Source organism: Physella acuta, unplaced genomic scaffold, assembly GCF_028476545.2.
Source record: "Physella acuta isolate Inbredline_101_S28 unplaced genomic scaffold, ASM2847654v3 ptg000374l, whole genome shotgun sequence".
Lineage (NCBI taxonomy): Eukaryota > Metazoa > Mollusca > Gastropoda > Physidae > Physella > Physella acuta.
The window spans coordinates 311,946-332,073 of NW_026731893.1; the positions used below are offsets into that span (position 1 = coordinate 311,946).

The 20,128-nt window shown below is 38.7% G+C and overlaps 1 protein-coding gene across 2 annotated transcripts in view; it reads left to right on the forward strand.

Moving 5' to 3' along the window:
- Positions 1-292: 292 nt before the first annotated feature.
- Positions 293-20,128, forward strand: part of LOC131941863 (heparan sulfate 2-O-sulfotransferase 1-like) — an 82,452-nt gene continuing 62,616 nt past the window's right edge. For both annotated transcript variants that reach the window (XM_059301426.1, XM_059301427.1), the window contains exon 1: positions 293-579. In XM_059301426.1, the coding sequence (XP_059157409.1) occupies positions 423-579 (157 nt within the window). In that variant the 5' untranslated portion in view covers positions 293-422. The remainder of the gene's footprint in view (positions 580-20,128) is intronic.

Genomic DNA, 20,128 nt, shown 5'->3' on the forward strand with positions numbered 1-20,128 from the left:
TATTTGCTTATACACATAAATATTAGATCTATATAGCGGATGGTTAAAACAGTTGTCATTGTTTCTCCAGGATTAAAACTAGCTATGTAGCTGGGAATTTATTTCAATGTTATCATCAGGCATTTGGTATAGTTGTAAGTTTGATTATGCTGCTTCAATCAATGATTAAACTAATTATGTAGCTGTGAGCATATTTCAATTGGATCATCAGGCGTTTGGTATAGCTATAAGCTTGATTATGCTGCTTCAATCAATGATTAAACTAATTATGTAACTGTGAACATATTTCAATTGGAACATCAGGCGTTTGGTATAGTTGTTAGCTTGATTATGCTGCTTCAATCAATGATTAAACTAATTATGTAGCTGTGAACATATTTCAATTGGATCGTCAGGCATTTGATATAGTTGTTAGCTTGATTATGCTGCTTCAAAGACTGCCTGGATCTTTTTGTGGATTACACCTGCGCCAGTTGGGAGCAGTCATGATTTTTATGCTGTGTTCATTGACTCTGTACAGATGGTTGGATAATTTGAACAGCAAAGTGGCTCTCTTGGAGTTTGCCTGGGTCAAGTTAGGTGAGTGAGCTTTTAAAATGTGTATGGTACAGTTAGGGGCATGTAAGTATGGTACAGTTTGGTAGACATGCAGGTGTGTTATAGTTTGGTAGACATGCAAGTTGGTACAGTTTGGTAGACATACAAGTGATGTACAGTTGGGTAGACATGCAAGTATGGTACAGTTGGGTAGGTATGTAAGTGTGGTACAGTTTGGTAGACATGCAAGTTGGTACAGTTGGGTAGGTATGTAAGTGTGGTACAGTTTGGTAGACATGCAAGTTGGTACAGTTGGGTAGACATGCAAGTTGGTACAGTTGGGTAGACATGCAAGTTGGTACAGTTGGGTAGACATGCAAGTTGGTACAGTTTGGTAGACATGCAAGCTGGTACAGTTTGGTAGATGTGCAAGTGTGGTACAGTTGGGTAGACATGCATATGTGTGGTATAGTTAGGCAGATAAGCAAGAATGGTACAGTTAGATATGCATATGTGTGGTACAGTTTGGTAGACATACAAGTGTGGTACAGTTTGGTTATCATGTTAGTGTGGTACAGTTGGGTAAGCATGCAAGTGTGGTACAGTTGGGTAGACATGCAAGTGTGGTACAGTTTAGTAAACATGCAAGTTGGTACAGTTTGGTTATCATGTTAGTGTGGTACAGTTAGATATGCATGTATGTGTGGTTAAGTTAGGGACAAGATGTTTTAGTGTGGTACAGTTTGGTAGAATTGAAAATGTTGTACAGTTAGATATGCACGTAAGGGTGGCACAGTTGGGTACACATGCAAGTGTTGTATCGTTTAGAAATAATGCGAGTGTGGTACAGTTAGGTAGACACATAGAAGTTTTAAAAGAGATTATATTCTTTTAATTGGATTTTATTGGCAAATGAAGGAGCATGCTATTGCTCAATGTTATGTTTTTGAATTCTTTGCCTTGAATCAACACATTGTTTACAGTGAATTGTGAATGGCTGATAGAAATCATTAGTTTTTCTTTCCTTTTGGGGATAACTCTACAAAATACGATCATAATATTAAAAAGGGAAATGACTTAGGCACCGTTAGCGTCTTCAGAGCTGTATCAAGCTTATAGTTTGCTACATCTTCACCCTGACCATTAACATAATCTTAATTACATTATTCACGCTACGATTCAACTCTTTAGTTTCATGGAGACATATTTTCCACTATTTTATCAACAAATATGTGTGGAACTGTACTCTAGATTACGCTTCCATGTATTTATTTATTTGAAACAAAAACATGCGCCGCCCAAGGCGGACCACCCCTCTTTTACCTAGCTACGCCTTTGCCTTTAATCTGTTACGAGCGGGGCGACGATTTCCTTTTCTAGCATTTATACGGACTTGCGCAGTGCCACCGAGTAACCTAACCTTTGACATTCACGAGCACAAAAAACTCCCACAAACAAAAGCGGGCGCCCTCGTATGCCAATCGCCGAGGAACAACAATCATTCGTTTAAACACCAGCTCCCGCTGTTGTCGCCCTTTAATACTAGACCTATACGAGCTTTTTTTAATAGGTAGACAAAAAATATAATATTAATTCATTACATTAAATATTCTGGTTTTTTAAACATAGCAAATAACAAATATATATCTTTCTTCTTTTTCTTGGTTCTTAATTTTAGTGTTGGAAGGTATTCCCTCCAATGCAATTAAGTATACGTGTCAACTGGTTATGCGACAATGAGGCCATTGATTCCGATTTCAGCCTGCTTTTCTTTTTGGATTTGCTTCAAAATCCTTTGTCCAACCAAGAACAAACTACAAGGCAGCAGTTGTTTGATTTTGGAGTTGTCTCTCCTAGAAGAGTGGCTGTCCCCAGCTAACGAGCCTCATCTGCCCGAGCCAATATTTTATAACTTAGCGTTCATTGTCATTATATAATTTTTGTACTTAAGTTCTGTTTTATGTTTTGTGTATTTGATTGTTTAAACGTATTTCCATACGGTAGAACTTGTGTAAAGGGTTTCCTCTACCAGGGATAGCCCACTCAAGTTCTAGGCCCAGCCGCCTTTACTTTGTCTAACGTGAGACTTTCGGGTTTGTAATACGCTCCATCTCTCAACCGATTATTGTGTTTAATTAAGTAAAGTTAAGTTCCCTTTTCGAACCTGACAGTCCACCGGGCAAGTGAAGTAAGAGTTTGCTTGTTTCTGTGACCTCGGCATATGAAGGAATAGAGTCGCCGGCACTATGCACAGCCGCAGTTAATTTCACTAACGTGAGTCAGGTACCCATCAGAGCTGGGTGGGCTCAGCAGCGACGTTCTACGGACTTGAACACGGACTTGAACCCCGATTCAAATCTTGACTACCACTAGGCCACGCCTATCCCATATTTTTTATTAAGTGAAGCTACGTAATTAATGAAATTATCTTCTTTAAGGTTAATAATAAAAAATGTTATTCTCACATCCAAATAGTCCCAAAATGGTCGACACTTAAACAAACCACACACGTTTTGGTATTTTACTGTACAATAGTACACTTGTCCAAACCTTCGGGTCCCATTCGGCTGATTCTGTCTTCATTAAGTATAATTACGTATAATTTCGACAAATTAGATCATATTTAATTACCTTTAATCCATTCCAACATGGCTATCTAATGTCAATTTTTTTTAAAATCCATCATAATAATGATAATGTTCTGAGATTTATAATTCCACGAGAGCGACCTTACAGAAATCAATTACAAAGTAAAATATATGTGTGCTATCAAATAGTTCACAATGCGTTTTGTTCAGACTTACACGGTACCCGAAGTAAATGGATTTAGGCCAAAATTTAGACTAACAAAATATAACCGATTCATATAGATTGCGCCGTACCAAGGAAACGTAGTGTAGCACTTACCAAGTTAAAAAGAAAATGGCGACTTTTTTGTCCCTAATGAAAGGCCTTGAGTTTAACAATAGCCGCCCGGAACGCAAAAACGTACCAAGAATTGATAACAATCATCTTAAGTAAAGAAATAAATCGTAATTCTAATGCACTGTCACAGATCTTGATGTTTCGGGGATGATGGTACATGATAGAAAAAAAAAACCCAGCTACAAACATAGATCTATATCGATTCATGCAAAACACAAATATACGTTCTATCTTACAAATAATTTGTGGCTACATAATATTGTTTAAATTATCACCCAAGCATTTGAATTAGAAGTATAGCAAGCAGATATAAGAATTAAACCAATCAAATGCGGTGTTTTAAAACATACTGCCAATAGGGTATAATTATTCTTTTATCTTATCCCGCTACCCCTCTTCCTGTTATAGTTATATCCTGTGTGTACACGATTCGTTATAATGCGGTTATAAAAAAAAAGCCCCAAAAAAGCTTAGAAATGTTTACAAATATAAATAGGTAAAACTTCCGTGATAAAAAACAAGTAATTAAAAAAAGTCTAGTGACAATTTTAGCGCAATTTCCTTGTGTTATCTAAAAATAGCTCTGTCGTAGCGTAAATCAAGAGCAGGGTTAGTAAAACCATTGGTTAGTTATTAAAACATTTTTTATTAATTTTTTTTTCAGTATTTTACATGTTTTATTTACAATAGAGTAACATGACTAAAAACCATTGCGCGCCCAGCTACCGAACGTGACGTCGCAGCCATTGAACGTGATGGCGCAGCTATTGAACGTGATGACGCGTGTGGTGTGGTTGCATAAAATGCCTACTAATTCGGTCCAAATTTTAATTAATTCAAAAAAAATTTTGTGACCGAACGAAAGGATATTTTTGAAAACTTTCTTCGGCAATATTGTTCTAAATTATGGCAGGAATCGATTGGTACATATTTTTTAAGTCGCTAAGTGGTCTGCTTGCCGAGATATGGGCCAAAAACTGCTTTTTTTCGAGGTTTTTTGGCTTTTCCGGGAAATCCATGAAAGAAACCCGTAATTTTTATGGCCTATGTTCATCCTCGTAACTTGCTTAACATAATTGCTTTTGGAACTAGTCATCGATATTGCTTCGTTGAGGAGGAGATACGACTTAAAGCTGCGGACACACATCCATCCATCCATCCATCCATCCATTCATTCATACATCCAGAAATGACGGGTTAATAAACGCAATTCTCCAGAATGGAAATTGCGCTAAAAATTGGGGTCTTTTTCTTTTCTTTACACTAGAGTACCAATATTGTGTTTTTCGACAAGTAAACAGTTGAAAATCTGTGACTTGATATAAAAATAGTCTTTCTTTCTTTTCTTTACGGCAAGATTGTTGACTTTTCCGACTAGTAAAATCAGTTTATAATTAGTATTGATTAGTATTGTCAGGGAGTTCCACTGGTCGGCGTTTGATTGTGTTACACTAAACTATTGATCAAGCTGGACAGACAACGTTGAAATATTAATTCTAATGCTCCGTAACTTAAGCCCACATCAACATGCCACGCCCCCACGCCCACCAAACCCCTAAATCATGGGCACGCAATATTTTGGGGTTGAAAGCAATTGTTAATGTATTTCTTTTAAAACTACTCCCTGGTGTACTGGGCTGCACTGGTTGTCCAAGCGACCCCTTCCCGACATGCATTTATATTGTGCCTTTTTTTTCTTCATCCAAGCCTAAGAACAGATGTAAAATAACTGTTCAAATATAACAACTGGGGTTTGTTCTGTGTGATAAAATGTTTTATTTTTAGTTTGTACTAGAAAGAAAACGAGTTGTGGAAAAAGCTGTAAAATTAATTTCAATGTTTGAGATTGGGTTACACGTTGAGAATTACCACATTGGATATGTTTGATTTTTTTAAATCTGAGGTTCTTCTAAGTGGAAGCTTCACTATCACATCGATGTGGCTCTTTTTATTAATCAAATGCGCTTTTAAAATGAATAAATAAAGTTTTCTTTACGAAACCGACGGTCCATGGGACAAGTGGAGTTCACTTGTTTCTGTGACCTCGGCATAAGAAGGAGTAGTGTGGTCAGCATTATGCCCAACCGCGTTCAGAGTTTCTTCCAGCCCCCCCGAAAATTTTTTACCGCCCCCCCCGAACGAAATGAAATTTATATAATTTATATAGAAAATATATACTTTTAACAGTGTCCGCCCCCCCGAAGAAAGTTTACCGCCCCCCCGAAGATTTTAAGTGCCCCCCCGGAGAAAAAAGTCTGGAAGAAACACTGACCGCGTTTCATTTCCATAACGCGAGAGAGGTACCCATCAGAGCTGGGTGGACTCAGCAACTTTCTACCGACTTGAACCTGGGTTAAAATTCGAGATTTTCGGGTTAGCAGTATAAATATTTACCTCCACGCCGTCCTTTGAAAGGAAATAATACGACTGTTTAATTAATGAATTTCGTGTTGCATTTTCCACTTCTAATGAAGATATACATATCTTTTTATTAATACATCACGGCTCTTATAATGAATGTTATCATGTTTTGAACTTAATCATCTCTCAAAATAGTTTAAAAAAAAAAAGAACTCGATTTAAAACGGTGTTTCCCATCTTTCGGTGTACCGGTAATAGGGCTGGTAAGTTCTCCGGCTCAATAAAACCTGCATGAGCTATGGTACTGGTTGGTGACCTACTTACCAGCCCTATTACTTCTAAATCTACAACTAGTTATCTTCCGTACTGTAGTTTTAAAAACAAAATACACGTTCTGCACATTGTAAATGGTCTTTTTGAAACTTTACAGCGTTACACCAGGGGATGGGACGGAGTAGTCTAGCGGTAGAGAGCTGAACTGCTAACCCGTAAGTCTCGAGTTCGAATCCGGGTTCAAGTCAGTAGACCGTCCCTGAGTCCACCCAACTCTGATGGGTACCTAACTCACGTTAGAGAGAGTAAAGGCGGCTGGGCATAGTGCTGGCCACACATCTCTTCATATACCGAGGTCACAGAAACAAGTGAACTCTACTTCACTTGCCTCGTAGACCGTCGGGTTTGAAAGGGAAACTTTACTTACTTACTACCAGCAGATCGATCTCTAACTGAGGAAACAAAACTCTCCAGACTAGCCTTGCGTGACTCCCGTATTTCCAATGTCCGTCCCCCTTACTTTTCAAATTTGTTATGGATCCTGTTTTAAGTGGGCTCCGTGGCGCGACTTATTGATTATGGTTTCAGGCTGCCATTACCCATATTTTCAAAGTAGTTTTCCCCGAGTCAGAGTTCAAAGGTTGCGTGAGCACTCTCGAGAGCGCTTTCAATAACCTATTGCTCATCAGCCCGAAAGGCTACATTACATTAGCGGAACTGGGGTTGATAATCAGGATGTGGATGGACGAGGGGGGGGGGGTCATATCTCCTTGACCCACCTTGCGGCATGATCTCTGACCTCTATACCAATAAAAAACGAGCAAAAATGTGTTTTTTTTCTTTTACTCAGCTGGGGGTCGGGGGGTCAATAAACAGACCCTCTCCGCGCCCGGTTACGTCTTCGGTAACCCTGTATTCTCGCTTATTTTCCTTTACAGCTGGGTTTTTTTTCATTCCCTCAATGCGCAAGAAACGTTGATGAGTTTTAGGTGCGAAAATCAATCGTGCGGGTACCGCGCAGTTAAGGATTTCTTTGAAGCTGTGGTTATAATGCTAGAGTGTAGAGATTGTCACAGACTGCACGCCACGCCGAGCGTGAAGTAGCTGGGTTATCACGGCCAGTGGTTGCCTCGGTGGTTCTCCACGCAACGCGGTTTCGTAAAGGTAAATTTAAAAAAATGTAACGCTGCTGGAGGTGGGGAGGGGGGAATTAGTGTGGTGGAAAGGGGGTGGGGTCGAAGGTGGCGTACATCTCTGAAGGTTTTAATTTTTGCACTTTGGATGAAGGTTAGGCCTTGACGTGGATCTGGGTAACTTGTTGTTGAGTTCCAGGCCTTGACATGGTTCTGGAAAACGTCGGTTGTAGAGCTGGACTTTGTCATGGTTGGGGGAGGAGGGGGGGGGGGGTTAGAACGACGACGACACGTTATACTAAACGTAACACGTCACTGCTGTCATTAATAAACAGTCCAATTCAGTCTGTGGAAACAGACGGACTTATCTTCAACTTGAACCTTAAGGTGCTTAAAGATAGCATTGAACACACCATTCATTGTGTATCCTTAACATAAGATAAAATACTTTTTTAGAGAACATATGGTATAGTTCACTTACTCGTACCTAAAAAAAAAACCATTAAATTCTCATAGTGCATCACAGTAATTTAAATGTTAAAAATAAAGTCAGTGGTAATAATATTGTAATATTGTATACTCCCTATGTCTCCCACTTTTAGTACATTTACATGTAATCTGTAATTACAAAGGTTATCATTAGTTCATATGTACCTTTTCAATGGAGTATCGGGTCTTTAAGGTTAGAACACGCGGCTTCGGAATCGACTATAAATAAGCCAACCCCCACCCTCAAGACGGCTGACTAACAATATTCCGCTAATGGGAAAAGGATAGTGTGCAACTTGTATTTTGTGTACGCGGTGTTTTAAGTCTTATATTATCAAAGGAAACATGTATTTTACAAAATGACTGCGCGGTAGTTAAAAACTTCTGCGCTGCCGCGCGAACGCGCAGCTTAGAGGGAACATAGCTGACTACCTAGACTACCGACTCCCATGGCGACCGGCTGACCCCCCAAGACCGCAGAATTTTCCCGAATCCAGGAAACGAACTCCCAGATTCCTGATTGGAACCCCTGGCGTAACAAACGTCGTCTGGCAGCAGGTCTTGTGTGGCAGATAGTGCCCCGTTACTGCCACAGATAACATCAGGCTGATGCCCTTTGTGACTGTTTATCTTAGTCCCACTGAAGGTTGCCGCCCACCTGTTGCGGTGACTTATTATCACGCGAACAATTGTTAAACTAAACTATTTTTATTCACGAGCACAATCTCTTCATCTGTGGTTAAGTGTAGGTTAATTGCAAGGCATTTGTAGGATTGGTTCACGATATAGCCCTCATTAAGATTTTAAATTTAAACCCAATGATGAATGTTCGAATTGTTTAAATGTCCCCCTCCCTACCCATACAAATTAACAGTTTATATTGTTATTAGTAGCTTAACAATTAGTGCTTTATTAAGCTCAGTAGGGGTGGGCTAACCTTCTTGACTTAGTAGATCGCCTACGCGTTAGACTTCCATGGGCACTATACGCTACATGTTCAGGCCTACTCAGTCTGTACGTGGTCCACCGTATATCAGATGTTAAAGTCCACTAAAATTGTTAGGTCATATACACTAGACTTTTAGCCACCTAAGTCTGTACGTGGTCTATTCTACATCAGATGTTAAAGCCCACTAAAATTACCCACCCACTATACACTTCCTACATGAGACTTTCAGACCACCAAGCCTGTACCTAGTTAACGTACAATATATGTTTAGGTCAGCAAAAACTAAAAATCCCTGACCACTCTACTCTAGACTTCCAGACTATCACGTCTGTACGTAGTCTGCCGTACTCAGACCACTATACACTACATGTTCATGACCATCATGTCTGTACGTAGTCCACCGTACAACACATGTTTAGGCCCACTAAAATCCCAGGCCACTGTACTCTCGACTTTCAACTAGACTTTAGACTACCAAGCCTGTACCTAGTTAACTTACAACAGATGTATAGGTCCACTAAAACTCCCTGACTACTCTGCTCTAGACTTTCTTACATTAGACTTTCCTACGTTAGACTTTCAGACCACCAAGCCTGTACCTAGTTAACTTACAACAGATGTTTAGGTCCACTAAAACTCGCAGACCACTCTACTCTAGATTTTCCTACATTAGACTTTCCCACACTAGACTTTTAGACCACCAAGCCTGTACCTAGTTAACTTACAACAGATGTTTAGGTCCACTAAAACTATCATGCCACACTACTCTAAACTTTCAAACCATCTAGGACCGCTGGACCACCCCATACGTCATCTGGCAGAAACTAGTCCTTTCCCGCCCATCTGCTACCATTTCTGAAACATTCTTACCTTTCCGACCTTGTCATTCCACTTCTGCTTTGATCTTTCTTTCTTTTAAACCCTCAGAAAAAAAAAGCCCTCACTAAAACAGCAAAATGCTGGAAAGTGAGTTTGCTTAGCCACAACTGGAGCGAGTTATGACAAATGGAAACAGATTAAGATAAACAAACACCCACCCCAAACCGCAGTGTAAATATGCGTACATGTTTAATAGAGAGTCTGGGGTTTTTTCTTTATATATAAGCGTGTGAACACAGCCAGTGTTTCTTTCAGACTTATTTCTCCAGTTGGAGGGGGCGGACAATTTTCAGGGAAGGGGGGGGGGGGGAAGGACATGCGTAAATGTATATATTCTCTATATAAATTTTGTTTCGTTCGGGGGAGTCGGTGCCTCCGCATTCATCCCCCCCCCCCCTCCCCCGACGAGATGTCTGGAAGAAACTCCGAATACAGCACATGAACGATATCTTTAGTCTTGTATAAATACTGGCTCGTGCTCGTGAAATTCCGACCATCTACTAGGTATTTCGCACGTACATAACTTCATATTTTTATTGTACGATAAGCCGTGGCTGAGCGATAGAGTACACGATTCACACCCCGATAGTTTCGCTTTCAGTTCCTGGGCTCAAGTTAGTATGGAAAGTCTGAAAGAGCACTTCCGTTTTTCATTTAAGTTTAAGACAACAAATAAAGTAGGTCTATATGTTACGGGAAGAAACATAAAAGCTTCCAGGAAAACCTGCAAGAGGCGTTTGAATTATTGTTTAATATAGGATCAAACGGTTTCAAAGCTAAACCCCTTATAACGCTCATCAAAGGGGAGTTTGTGTAACTTCATATTATTTACAGAGTATTACATCAATTTTGGGAAAATGTAATCATTTAACGGGAATACGAATCAACTAAACTAACATTGGTTTTTATATTAAATGCCACGTTTTGCTCATTCTCAGTCCACGGCGTTGTTGTAGATTATACCTCATACCCTTGATACTTATCGGTTATTAAAACAAAATGCGGGAGGAATCTACCCGATCAGTTGACAAGTGATCTAAAGTCAATGTTTGCACCACGGCGTAAGCACTGCGATAGTGACATTTGAGCCTCGTCTTGTTTACACTAGTGTCGTTAGCTTGATGTATTGGTAAGTCATTTGCGGGTTCGTAAAAAAAGTGTGTTGAGCCCCAGAGGCTAGTTGTCAAACATTTGACACGATATAGGAAAAAATACCACCATATATATATATATATATATATATATATATATATATATATATATATATATATATATATATATATATATATATATATATATATATATATATATATATATATATATATATATATATATATATATATATATATATATATATATAATATATATATATAAAATTCTCTACGTGGGGACCATACAAGACACCACCCAGTAAAGGCTTAACCGTTCCTTCCCCGCTCTCTAGGCTTATCGCTACCACCCACACCCCACCAGTCTTTTTATATATATATATATATATATATATATATATATATATATATATATATATATATATATATATATATATATATACATACACACATATTGAAATATAGACCTCTTTTTATGTAACTGAATCGTCTAGCGAACAATATTTCTACCGCACTTAACATTACGTAATATTCAAACTGGTGACCTGGTATTCAACGGCAGGTGTTTCCTGTAAAGCTTCACAATGAGCGGATGTGTGCATAATCATACTTTGTCTCTGTTATTGTCTCGTTTTTTTTTTAAAGACCTCGTGTTCTTGTCAAATCAAATACAGAGGCGTATTCTGAAACCAACATATTTCGTATAAATTAAAGTAAATAAGCACTTGAGACCAATGGCGGTACTTTCTGTGGCGGATCTCATATTTTTTTCATGGTTTTTATTTTTTTTACTTTTTTTTTCTTTCTTAGCTCTCATGTTTCTTTTACCGTTTTCCTTGATTAAAGCATATCTATGATATATGTATGAGTAGGCTATACTATCATGTCAAATCCCATAGCTTTCCGCATCCGTCATTGCAAAACAAAAATCCCACATATTTGCTGGAAGAAACCCATGCTTGCTGTATTATTAATCAACAAACTGTAAGTTTTGTATTTTTACAATGCTAATTCTCAGTTAAACTGCCTAGCAAGTATAGAAACATTATCTCCAAAAAAGGTGGTCGGCGTGGTCGAGTCGGTAAAGCTCATGTCGCTAAACCGAAAAGTTTCGAGCAACTCTTCTAGGAGAGACAACTCCAAAATCGAACAACTGCTGCCTTGTAGTTTGTTCTTGATTGGACAAAGACTATGGAAGCGAATCTAAAAAGAAAAACAGGCTCAAATCGTAGTCGCGGCCTATATGGCGCATACCAAATTTACACGTATACTTCATTGTGTTGGAGGGAATCTCTTCCAAAACTAAAATTAAGCACGTAGAAGAAGAAGTCTCCTTAAAAAAATGCCTTACGGAAAATGTTGATACAAGTGTTAAAAGAATATAGAGAAATGTCGCTAAATGAGTGAAAAACAATCTTGCAAAGTGAATATAGAACAATTTCGCTAAGTGAACATAGAACAATACCGCCCCCTCCCCCTCCAACCATCCCTCAGCTACCCCCGTTGGCTTGACAAAGTAAATGCTAATTCGAACTATCCGTTATCCCATGTTTATTTATGAACGAAACAAACAGTTGCATAGATAGTGCTCTGACGGCGTGCCCCGTAAATCGCCCAGTGTTTGCACACAGGGTCTAGCTGGTGGATAAATCAACAGATCACTTCTAACGTAGGCCTCCAGTATACTATTTATTATCAGACCAGTATCATCAACATATTCCATGGAAGTAGAGCTTTTTTTGGTCTTCAGTAAATGTTATCAGACCCGTTTCACATACGACCAATTCCCGGAAGCTTAACTTTTAGAACTTTTAAGTAACGTGTACCCTTCTTTAAGTTATTATCAAGTATCATTAGTATCAATTACTATAAGTTAAGCTTCTTGCCTTCGCATTAAATTGTATCAGAGCCGTATTATCTAGTATCATTAGTATCAATTAATGAAAGTTAAGCTTCTTGGCCTTTTATTATACTTTTAAGCAAATTGTATCGACCCGTATTATCAAGTATCATTAGTTTCTGTTAGGTGTTATACTTTGGTGTATAATACTGTGAGTTTTGATTGCGCTGTTAGTTAGGTGTTATACTTTGGTGTATAATACTGTGAGTTTTGGTTGCGCTGTTAGTTAGGTGTTATACTTTGGTGTATAATACTGTGAGTTTTGGTTGCGCTGTTAGTTATGTGTTATACTTTGGTGTATAATACTGTGAGTTTTGGTTGCGCTGTTAGGTGTTATACTTGGTGTATAATACTGTGAGTTTTGGTTGCGCTGTTAGGAAATGTGTCTGGCTAATCGGTCGATACTTTCTGGTCTGACGTCTATCGCATGGATTAATTATAGACAGCTTATGAGCTTATGAATAGACCCTGTGGCCAGTGCAAGCCCCAGTTGTCCACTTTCCCCGGACTTAATTGACCATCGCTGGGGCCGCAGACAAAATTGAGCCAAATATCAGATTTTCAATCTCAATCTGGCCATTTGGATTTATAATCTCATACAAACTTATAAAGAAATTAAAAAATATAGAAGAAAGATTTAGGTGTATTCTATGCATTGTGTGTTGTTTTTCTTTCCAAGCGACACTACCAAGCCCTGGATTAGCCGTGGCTTAAATCTAAAACAGAACTCTCTTATTGTTCTCTTAACGCGAACCACCCGTAACTTGTTATTCCGATTGCGTTTTAAGTGGCATTGTTTGTGTGTGGGTGAACTGCGGCTTTAATCGATGAACACGTGACCCATCAAACGTGAACCCCCCCCCCCCCTTTTTTTTTTTTCTAATAACAGTTTTTACACATGAGACTGGGGTGAGCTTTGAAAAAAAACTAAAATGGTATCACGGTAAAGCCGTCCCGTGAAATGTTCCACGTTTTATTGTCGGCCGTTTTTATGTCGATGCTCGCCTTGATGTAATCTGCTTTTATTACTACGTCGACGGTTGGGGAACAGTAAAGGAGGGGGGGGGGGGGGGGTCGATATACAGACATGTTAGACCAGGCTGTTAATGGTCAAGTGGAAATTGAGATGGATTCGGGCAGTGGTCTCCGCATCATTTTGATAAAAGTACCCTCACACGTTTCTTTAGGCTGTTAATGGTCAGTGAAAATTAATGATACGTGGTTACTGCCCTTATTATCATCAAGTAATGGGATACGTCTCTGTGTATATTTGCGACTTGTTTTTGCAACATGCACTAGACGTCTACAACCGAACAACATGCTTAAATTGAGTGCGTTGGTCTTCGTTGTGAAATTGAATATGATTTGCTTCTACACAATTCAGTATTACATGTTATGCACCAAACGGATAGTTTACTCCAGACATTGTCCAAATATAAATAATATGCAAGGCAGAAGTTGTTTGAATTGCAGAATTGGAGTTAGCAAAACCATAAAATACCCCCCCCCCCCCGGACTATGCTTTGGACCTGTAATATAAAAATGTACGGCATTAAACAATTAGCAATTATCCGTTGTATTTTATTCGTTCCACATTTCGAAGCTATGAGTTACACGCTAAAGTGTACAGTTAATAATCCCATTTAGACCTGCGGTCCATATTCTTGACCTCGGCATTCGAAGGGAAGGTGTGGTCAGCACTTTGCCCAGCCGCCTATACTCTACCTAAATCGAGTAAGGTACCCACAGAGCTGGGTGGTCTCGGGGACGTTCTACCGACCTGGACCCGGATTTGAACTCGAGACTGTCGGGTTAGCAGTCTAGCGCTCTACCGGTTAGGCCACGCCGTCCCATACTCTTGCGAGTCGTAGGACGCAAGTACTTTGTATCTATGGCCAAGTTAACAATATTATTTATCAAACCCTAACCCAAACCTGACGCTAAGGCAAATACATAAACTGTAGATGGTATAAAATACTCTGTATGCTATAACTGTAATGTACCCGTACTGCTTCTCACATTGAAAGCTAGCGTGTAGTTGGACGCAAGTACTTTTTTGTATCTATAGCCAAGTTAACAATATTATTTATCAAACCCTAACTCAAACCTGACGCTAAGGCAAATACATAAACTGTAGATGGTATAAAATACTCTGTATGCCATAACTGTAATGTACCCGTACTGCTTCTCACATTGTAAGCATAAAAAAAAAAAGAAAAAAAAAAAAAAAAAAAAAAAAAAGGTGAGAGATCCGGCCTTCGTGACGTTACAAACTTGACGTGTATTTCTGATGGACGTGCTGGCAGAGGTCAGCTGTCCACTTTGATCCACTCGACAGAGGGGAATCAATACAGAACCTGCTAGTGTTTTTATTTCTTTCGCCGGTCGCCTTCTCTGGGGTCCGCCTGATGTCCCTTTATCAATTGTAACAAGAATCAATACAGCTGAGCCTTTTCTCTCTCCTTCGGCTTAATGGAGTTGTGAATTAATTATAGTTTAAATCTGGCAGTGTCCAGTTGTCATGTTACAAAAATAAAGGGTTGGTTAAGTCATGCGGGTTGTCATGTCATGAGTATAGGGGGTTGGTTAAGTCATGCTGGTTGTCTTGTTATGAGAATAGGGGGTTGGTTAAGTCAAGGTACAAGAATATGGGGTTGGTTAAGTCAAGTTACAAGAATATGGGGTTGGCTAAGTCATGCTGGTTGTATTGTCACGAGAATATGGGGTTGGTTAAGTCATGCGGGTTGTCATGTTACAAGAATAGGGGGTTGGTTAAGTCAAGGTACAAGAATATGGTGTTGGTTAAGTCAAGTTACAAGAATATGGGGTTGGTTAAGTCATGCGGGTTGTCATGTCATGAGAATAGGGGGTTGGTTAAGTCAAGCTACAAGAATATGGGGTTGGTTAAGTCAAGTTACAAGAATATGTTGTTGGTTAAGTCATGCGGTTTGTTATGTCACGAGAATATGTTGTTGGTTAAATTATGCTGTTTGTCTTGTTATGTAAAGGGGATTGGTTATGCCGTGCTGGTTGTTATGTCACAAGAATGGCGGTTGGTTTTAAGTCATTGGTATCGGTTAAGCAAGTACTCAGTTTTCGTTTTTTAAACATAAAAATTAGCTTTAAACAAGTAGTAGACGCCACTATTAAATTATTTTGAAAATTCGTGGAGGATTAGTAAACAAAGGAAAAATGCACTCAAGATGTGTATACAAACATTTTTTTTTTGTTTTTGATTTTCTCCGTGCTTTTAAAATGATGTTTTTACCACACGAACACTGACGATTTAGTGTTAAGTGCGGCACCGGAGGTCTGGGGTTTATATAGATGGATTTCTTTCCAGAAGCTATTAACACCGATCAAACCTACTAAGTAAACTCTTGCTCAGGAAACACACCGGAGCTATGTTGAGTCTATTCATGCACTCAATTCCACAGCAATAAAACATTTTCATCGTCCGGGACAGATATTCTAGTTACCATAGCGTATATTTACTATCAGAGGATTAAAAAAAATTATTGCTTTGTATGTGGGGTTTAAAAAAAAAAAAACTTTTTTTTTTGTGCTAGGTTGCATATACATTTGGGCGTCATTAACAACTAAACCTATATAATGTAACTGTCATTTTACGTTTTAAATTACCTAACCACGGAAGTTTGTATTGCTTCGTTATTTATAAGTACAACTTGTTACACAATTTTACTGCAGCTTTACGATTAAAATATTGCAAAACATGTTAGATTTTGAACTAGATTATCAGAGGTCTGTACATTTTAGTTCCCTTTTACAATCAAAGGCGGTTATAAAATTTTTAGCCAGTTGTACAAAAACAGTTTGTTCTAAGAATTTTGAGTACCATTTTGTGGTAAAAAGCGGTTACGACATGTTTGCGTGTGTTTTACTTCTTTCGCAATAAATAGCTCATTGCTAAATATTAGTCTACTTCTTTTTCACAAAAAGATAATTGTAAAATTTTAGTTGTAACGAGTTTGTTGCGCTTTGTTTACTATAGCTGCTGATGCTGATGGGCATTTAGATTTATAGGTATATTTCATCATCCACGTGATTTTGCAGCCATTTCCTAATTACTAATTATTAGTGCACCATCAGAAATATTGGTATAACTTAGTTAAAGAGAGTGCGAGGTAATAAATTAAAAAATTCAAAAACAGAAGTTAATTTTTTTTTTTGCTTAATTAATTCATAAGAAAACTGTGAGATAGTGAGTCACGCACTTAAGTAATCCTTCATTTCATCAAGTGTAAGAGGTGTTTGTGTACACGTAAATCGTTGTTACAAAATCCAATTTCAAGGGGGACCACATTTCCGGTTGTCCCGGAATTCCTGATTGGAAAATCATATTTTCTTTTTTTCACTTTCCGATCTTAGACTTTTAAATTGTATGGTTTTTCATTAAAACTGAAGATTTTGGGATACTTTAAGGCAGGGGTCTCCAAACTTTTCAGTCCGAGGGCCGCATTAACTATCAAATTTCAGTTGGGGGGGGGGGGGGGCATTTTCTTCCAGGCATGTCGTGATTTTTCTGAGCAAAGTTCCTCAGCCATCACCAACAAAAGTTTTTTCCTTGGACAAAAAGGAATGCCTTTTAAATATTTAAGTCATAGGAACTTTGTCAATAAAGTAACTTATTTAGTGAAGCTGTTACGTCTCTTTACTCGTATTTTGTCAGTCTCCCCGTAACCTTGCTTAAATAATATGGCAATTATAGACATACTTTAGGGCCTTTCCCTAAAGGGAAGGATGGATCCTAGTGTTGTAACTTTTGCACTTTTCATGCATCCTTCCTCGTGCAATAAAAACTAGTGCCAGAAATAGTAAGAATAGCCTCTCGCCTAGCCAACGAGAGTATGCTGGTGTTAGTTATTTCTTGTTTGCGCATGTCCGTATAAACTTACCACATTATGCATCTTCTTTCCGGCAGAACTATACAATACTACATATAAGTTACAGTTTTGACTCTAGCGTACTAGGTGAATACAGCGAACTAATTAACAACATGATTTCCGGCAACATTTCCCGAAACCATGTTAGTTTCACTTCCTGTTATATATTAAATATAATTATGTTATCGTGTTGGTCTTTTAGATTTAGCTGCCCCGTGCGCCGACATTGGGAAGTTTAACCAATACTTGAAGTTATGTAATCACAAGGATTACATGGGGAAAAAACCTAACCCGTGTTCCTACATTGGAAAGTTTAACCAATACTAGAAGTTGTGTAATCACAAGGATTACATGGGAAAAAACCTAACCCGTGTTCCTACATTGGCAAGTTTAACCAATACTAGAAGTTATGTAATCACAAGGATTACAGGGGAAAAAACCTAACCCGTGTTCCTACATTGGAAAGTTTAACCAATACTAGAAGTTGTGTAATCACAAGGATTACATGGGGAAAGAAAACCCAACGTAAATACATAACGGGACAATCTGTATGAATTTGTGTGATCTCTCAATCCCCGCGGACTACTTATCAATCCCCGGCGCGTCAATTTTCCCTCTCCTTCCGCGCGCGGCTCCGTGTTATGAAATCGGATTATGTAAATACTATGCGAGCGCACCCCGTCTGGATATTTGTTTCCGATTTCTGACCTCCTCTGCTTTATGTTAAAAAAACCCCCCAAAAAAAAAAAAAAAAAAAAAAAGAAACATGCTTTCCATCTCTGTCCATTACTTCCTAGAGTATTCACCAACCTTCATCTTCCCCGTCATACCCTGGCCCCGCTTCCTCTGGTTTACATAAACCATCTTTTATTTAAAACAGATTTTTCCTTCGCCTTTTGTGTAGCGCGTCTGAAGCGCTAGATGGCATGCATTAGTATTTCCATAACAAATAAAACACATTTTTAAAAAACACTTTCGAGATCTAGTATTTTTTTGTGTTGCATTGCTTAAATGTGATTTCCGTGGCGTTAAACACAATTGCAGATATTAGTAATGCCGAAACACATTGGTATACATGGCATCAGGGTTACTTTCAGACATTTTTCTCCGGTTGGAGAGGAGGAGAGGATGCAAAAAATATAATTTCTATATGAATGTTATATTTTACGTATTTCGTATTTCGCTCTGGGATGGGGGGGGGGGGGGGGGGGGGATGGGGGGGGGGAATACCTGCTCCGTCAAGATGGTACGGGCCGTTTTCCTTCGAAGAAATGCCTGAAAGAAACTCTGCATGACATCTGCTGATTACTGTTGGTTATAGTAGTGAGATAACAATGAATGCAATCAACAAAACTAACAAAGAACCTATGTACTGTGTTATTTAAAACTGTGATGAAATACTCGCTGTCTTTTTCCTGTGGCCTTTGCAGTTTCGTTTCCCGGGGCTGTTCGAGTTTCGTTTTCATTTCTATTTTTTGAATACACTTTTGTATATATAGTTTTCATTGAATCTTGAAAGACAAAGACTATCACACTTGTAAGTTTGAACATACTGAGTGAAGAAGAAGCCTTACTATTTTTAAGACTTCGCTATCATAAGGGGGGGGGGGTATGAATTTGGCAAAGAAACAGTGGAAGGTTGATATAGGAAGAAGCATACCTTTCTTATTTGTTAAACTATTTAAGGGATAAAAATGTGATAATTATTGCTAGGTTTTTATTTTTATTGGTTGGGTAGTGGGTGCCAAATGGCATATTTTTTTAAGAAGTGACTTACTTTTTTTGTGTGTGTTTAACGATTGGTAACGATCAAATTGTTGTTTTGGAATTTGCTTCGTCTTCTTTCTTAAGTTGTAACATTGAAGAGGATTCTCTACAAAATAATTCAGCATTACGTGTCAACATGTTATGCCGTCCCGATAACTCTCGACTTTAGCCAGCTTTTCTTTCTTGATTTGTCTCCATAGGGGTCTTTTATAAATGACGTCACACTTGTAGGGGAAGGGGTCCGTATTTTTGTGACAGTGTGTGATAAGGGAGAGGGTGGGGGGTTAAGATAATGTGACGTCACGCGTTTGCATTATAAAAAACAATTTTAGCCGTTATTTCGCGTTTTAGAAAACTGTTTCAATAAATTGTAATAGGAATTGATTAAAATACTCTATGTTGACAGAGTTCAGACACGATTTTGGAAAAATATCGTATTTTAAGAACAATTCAACTGCAATTTTGAGCGGGGTTGTAGGCTGAGGTGTGACGTCATTTTAGGAGTGGGGGTGGTCCGGCCTTTTGTGACGATGTGTGACCGAGGAAAGGGGGGAAGGTAAAAATCGTCAAAAAAGCGTGACGTCATTATGGATTGCCCCCCCCCCCCATACCCTTTGCCTTAGGAATCAGTTAATATTATGGGACGTAATTCTTGGACAAGCCCTTAGCTTCACCAGACCGTATCATGTTACCTGCTGTATTTAAAGCTTGAACTATATTAAGAGGTGAAGTATTTTTAAACATCACTGTTGGTAAGCTTATAGTGAGGTACATATTCAAGCACGATTTAAGTAGAGTTCGATTCTGTGTTGTTGGTATTTGTTTGACATGGACATACAAAGGGACTGTGTGGATCGGCAGCATGCTCAGCCATCTTTACCTACTCAGGCTCCGGTCATCTA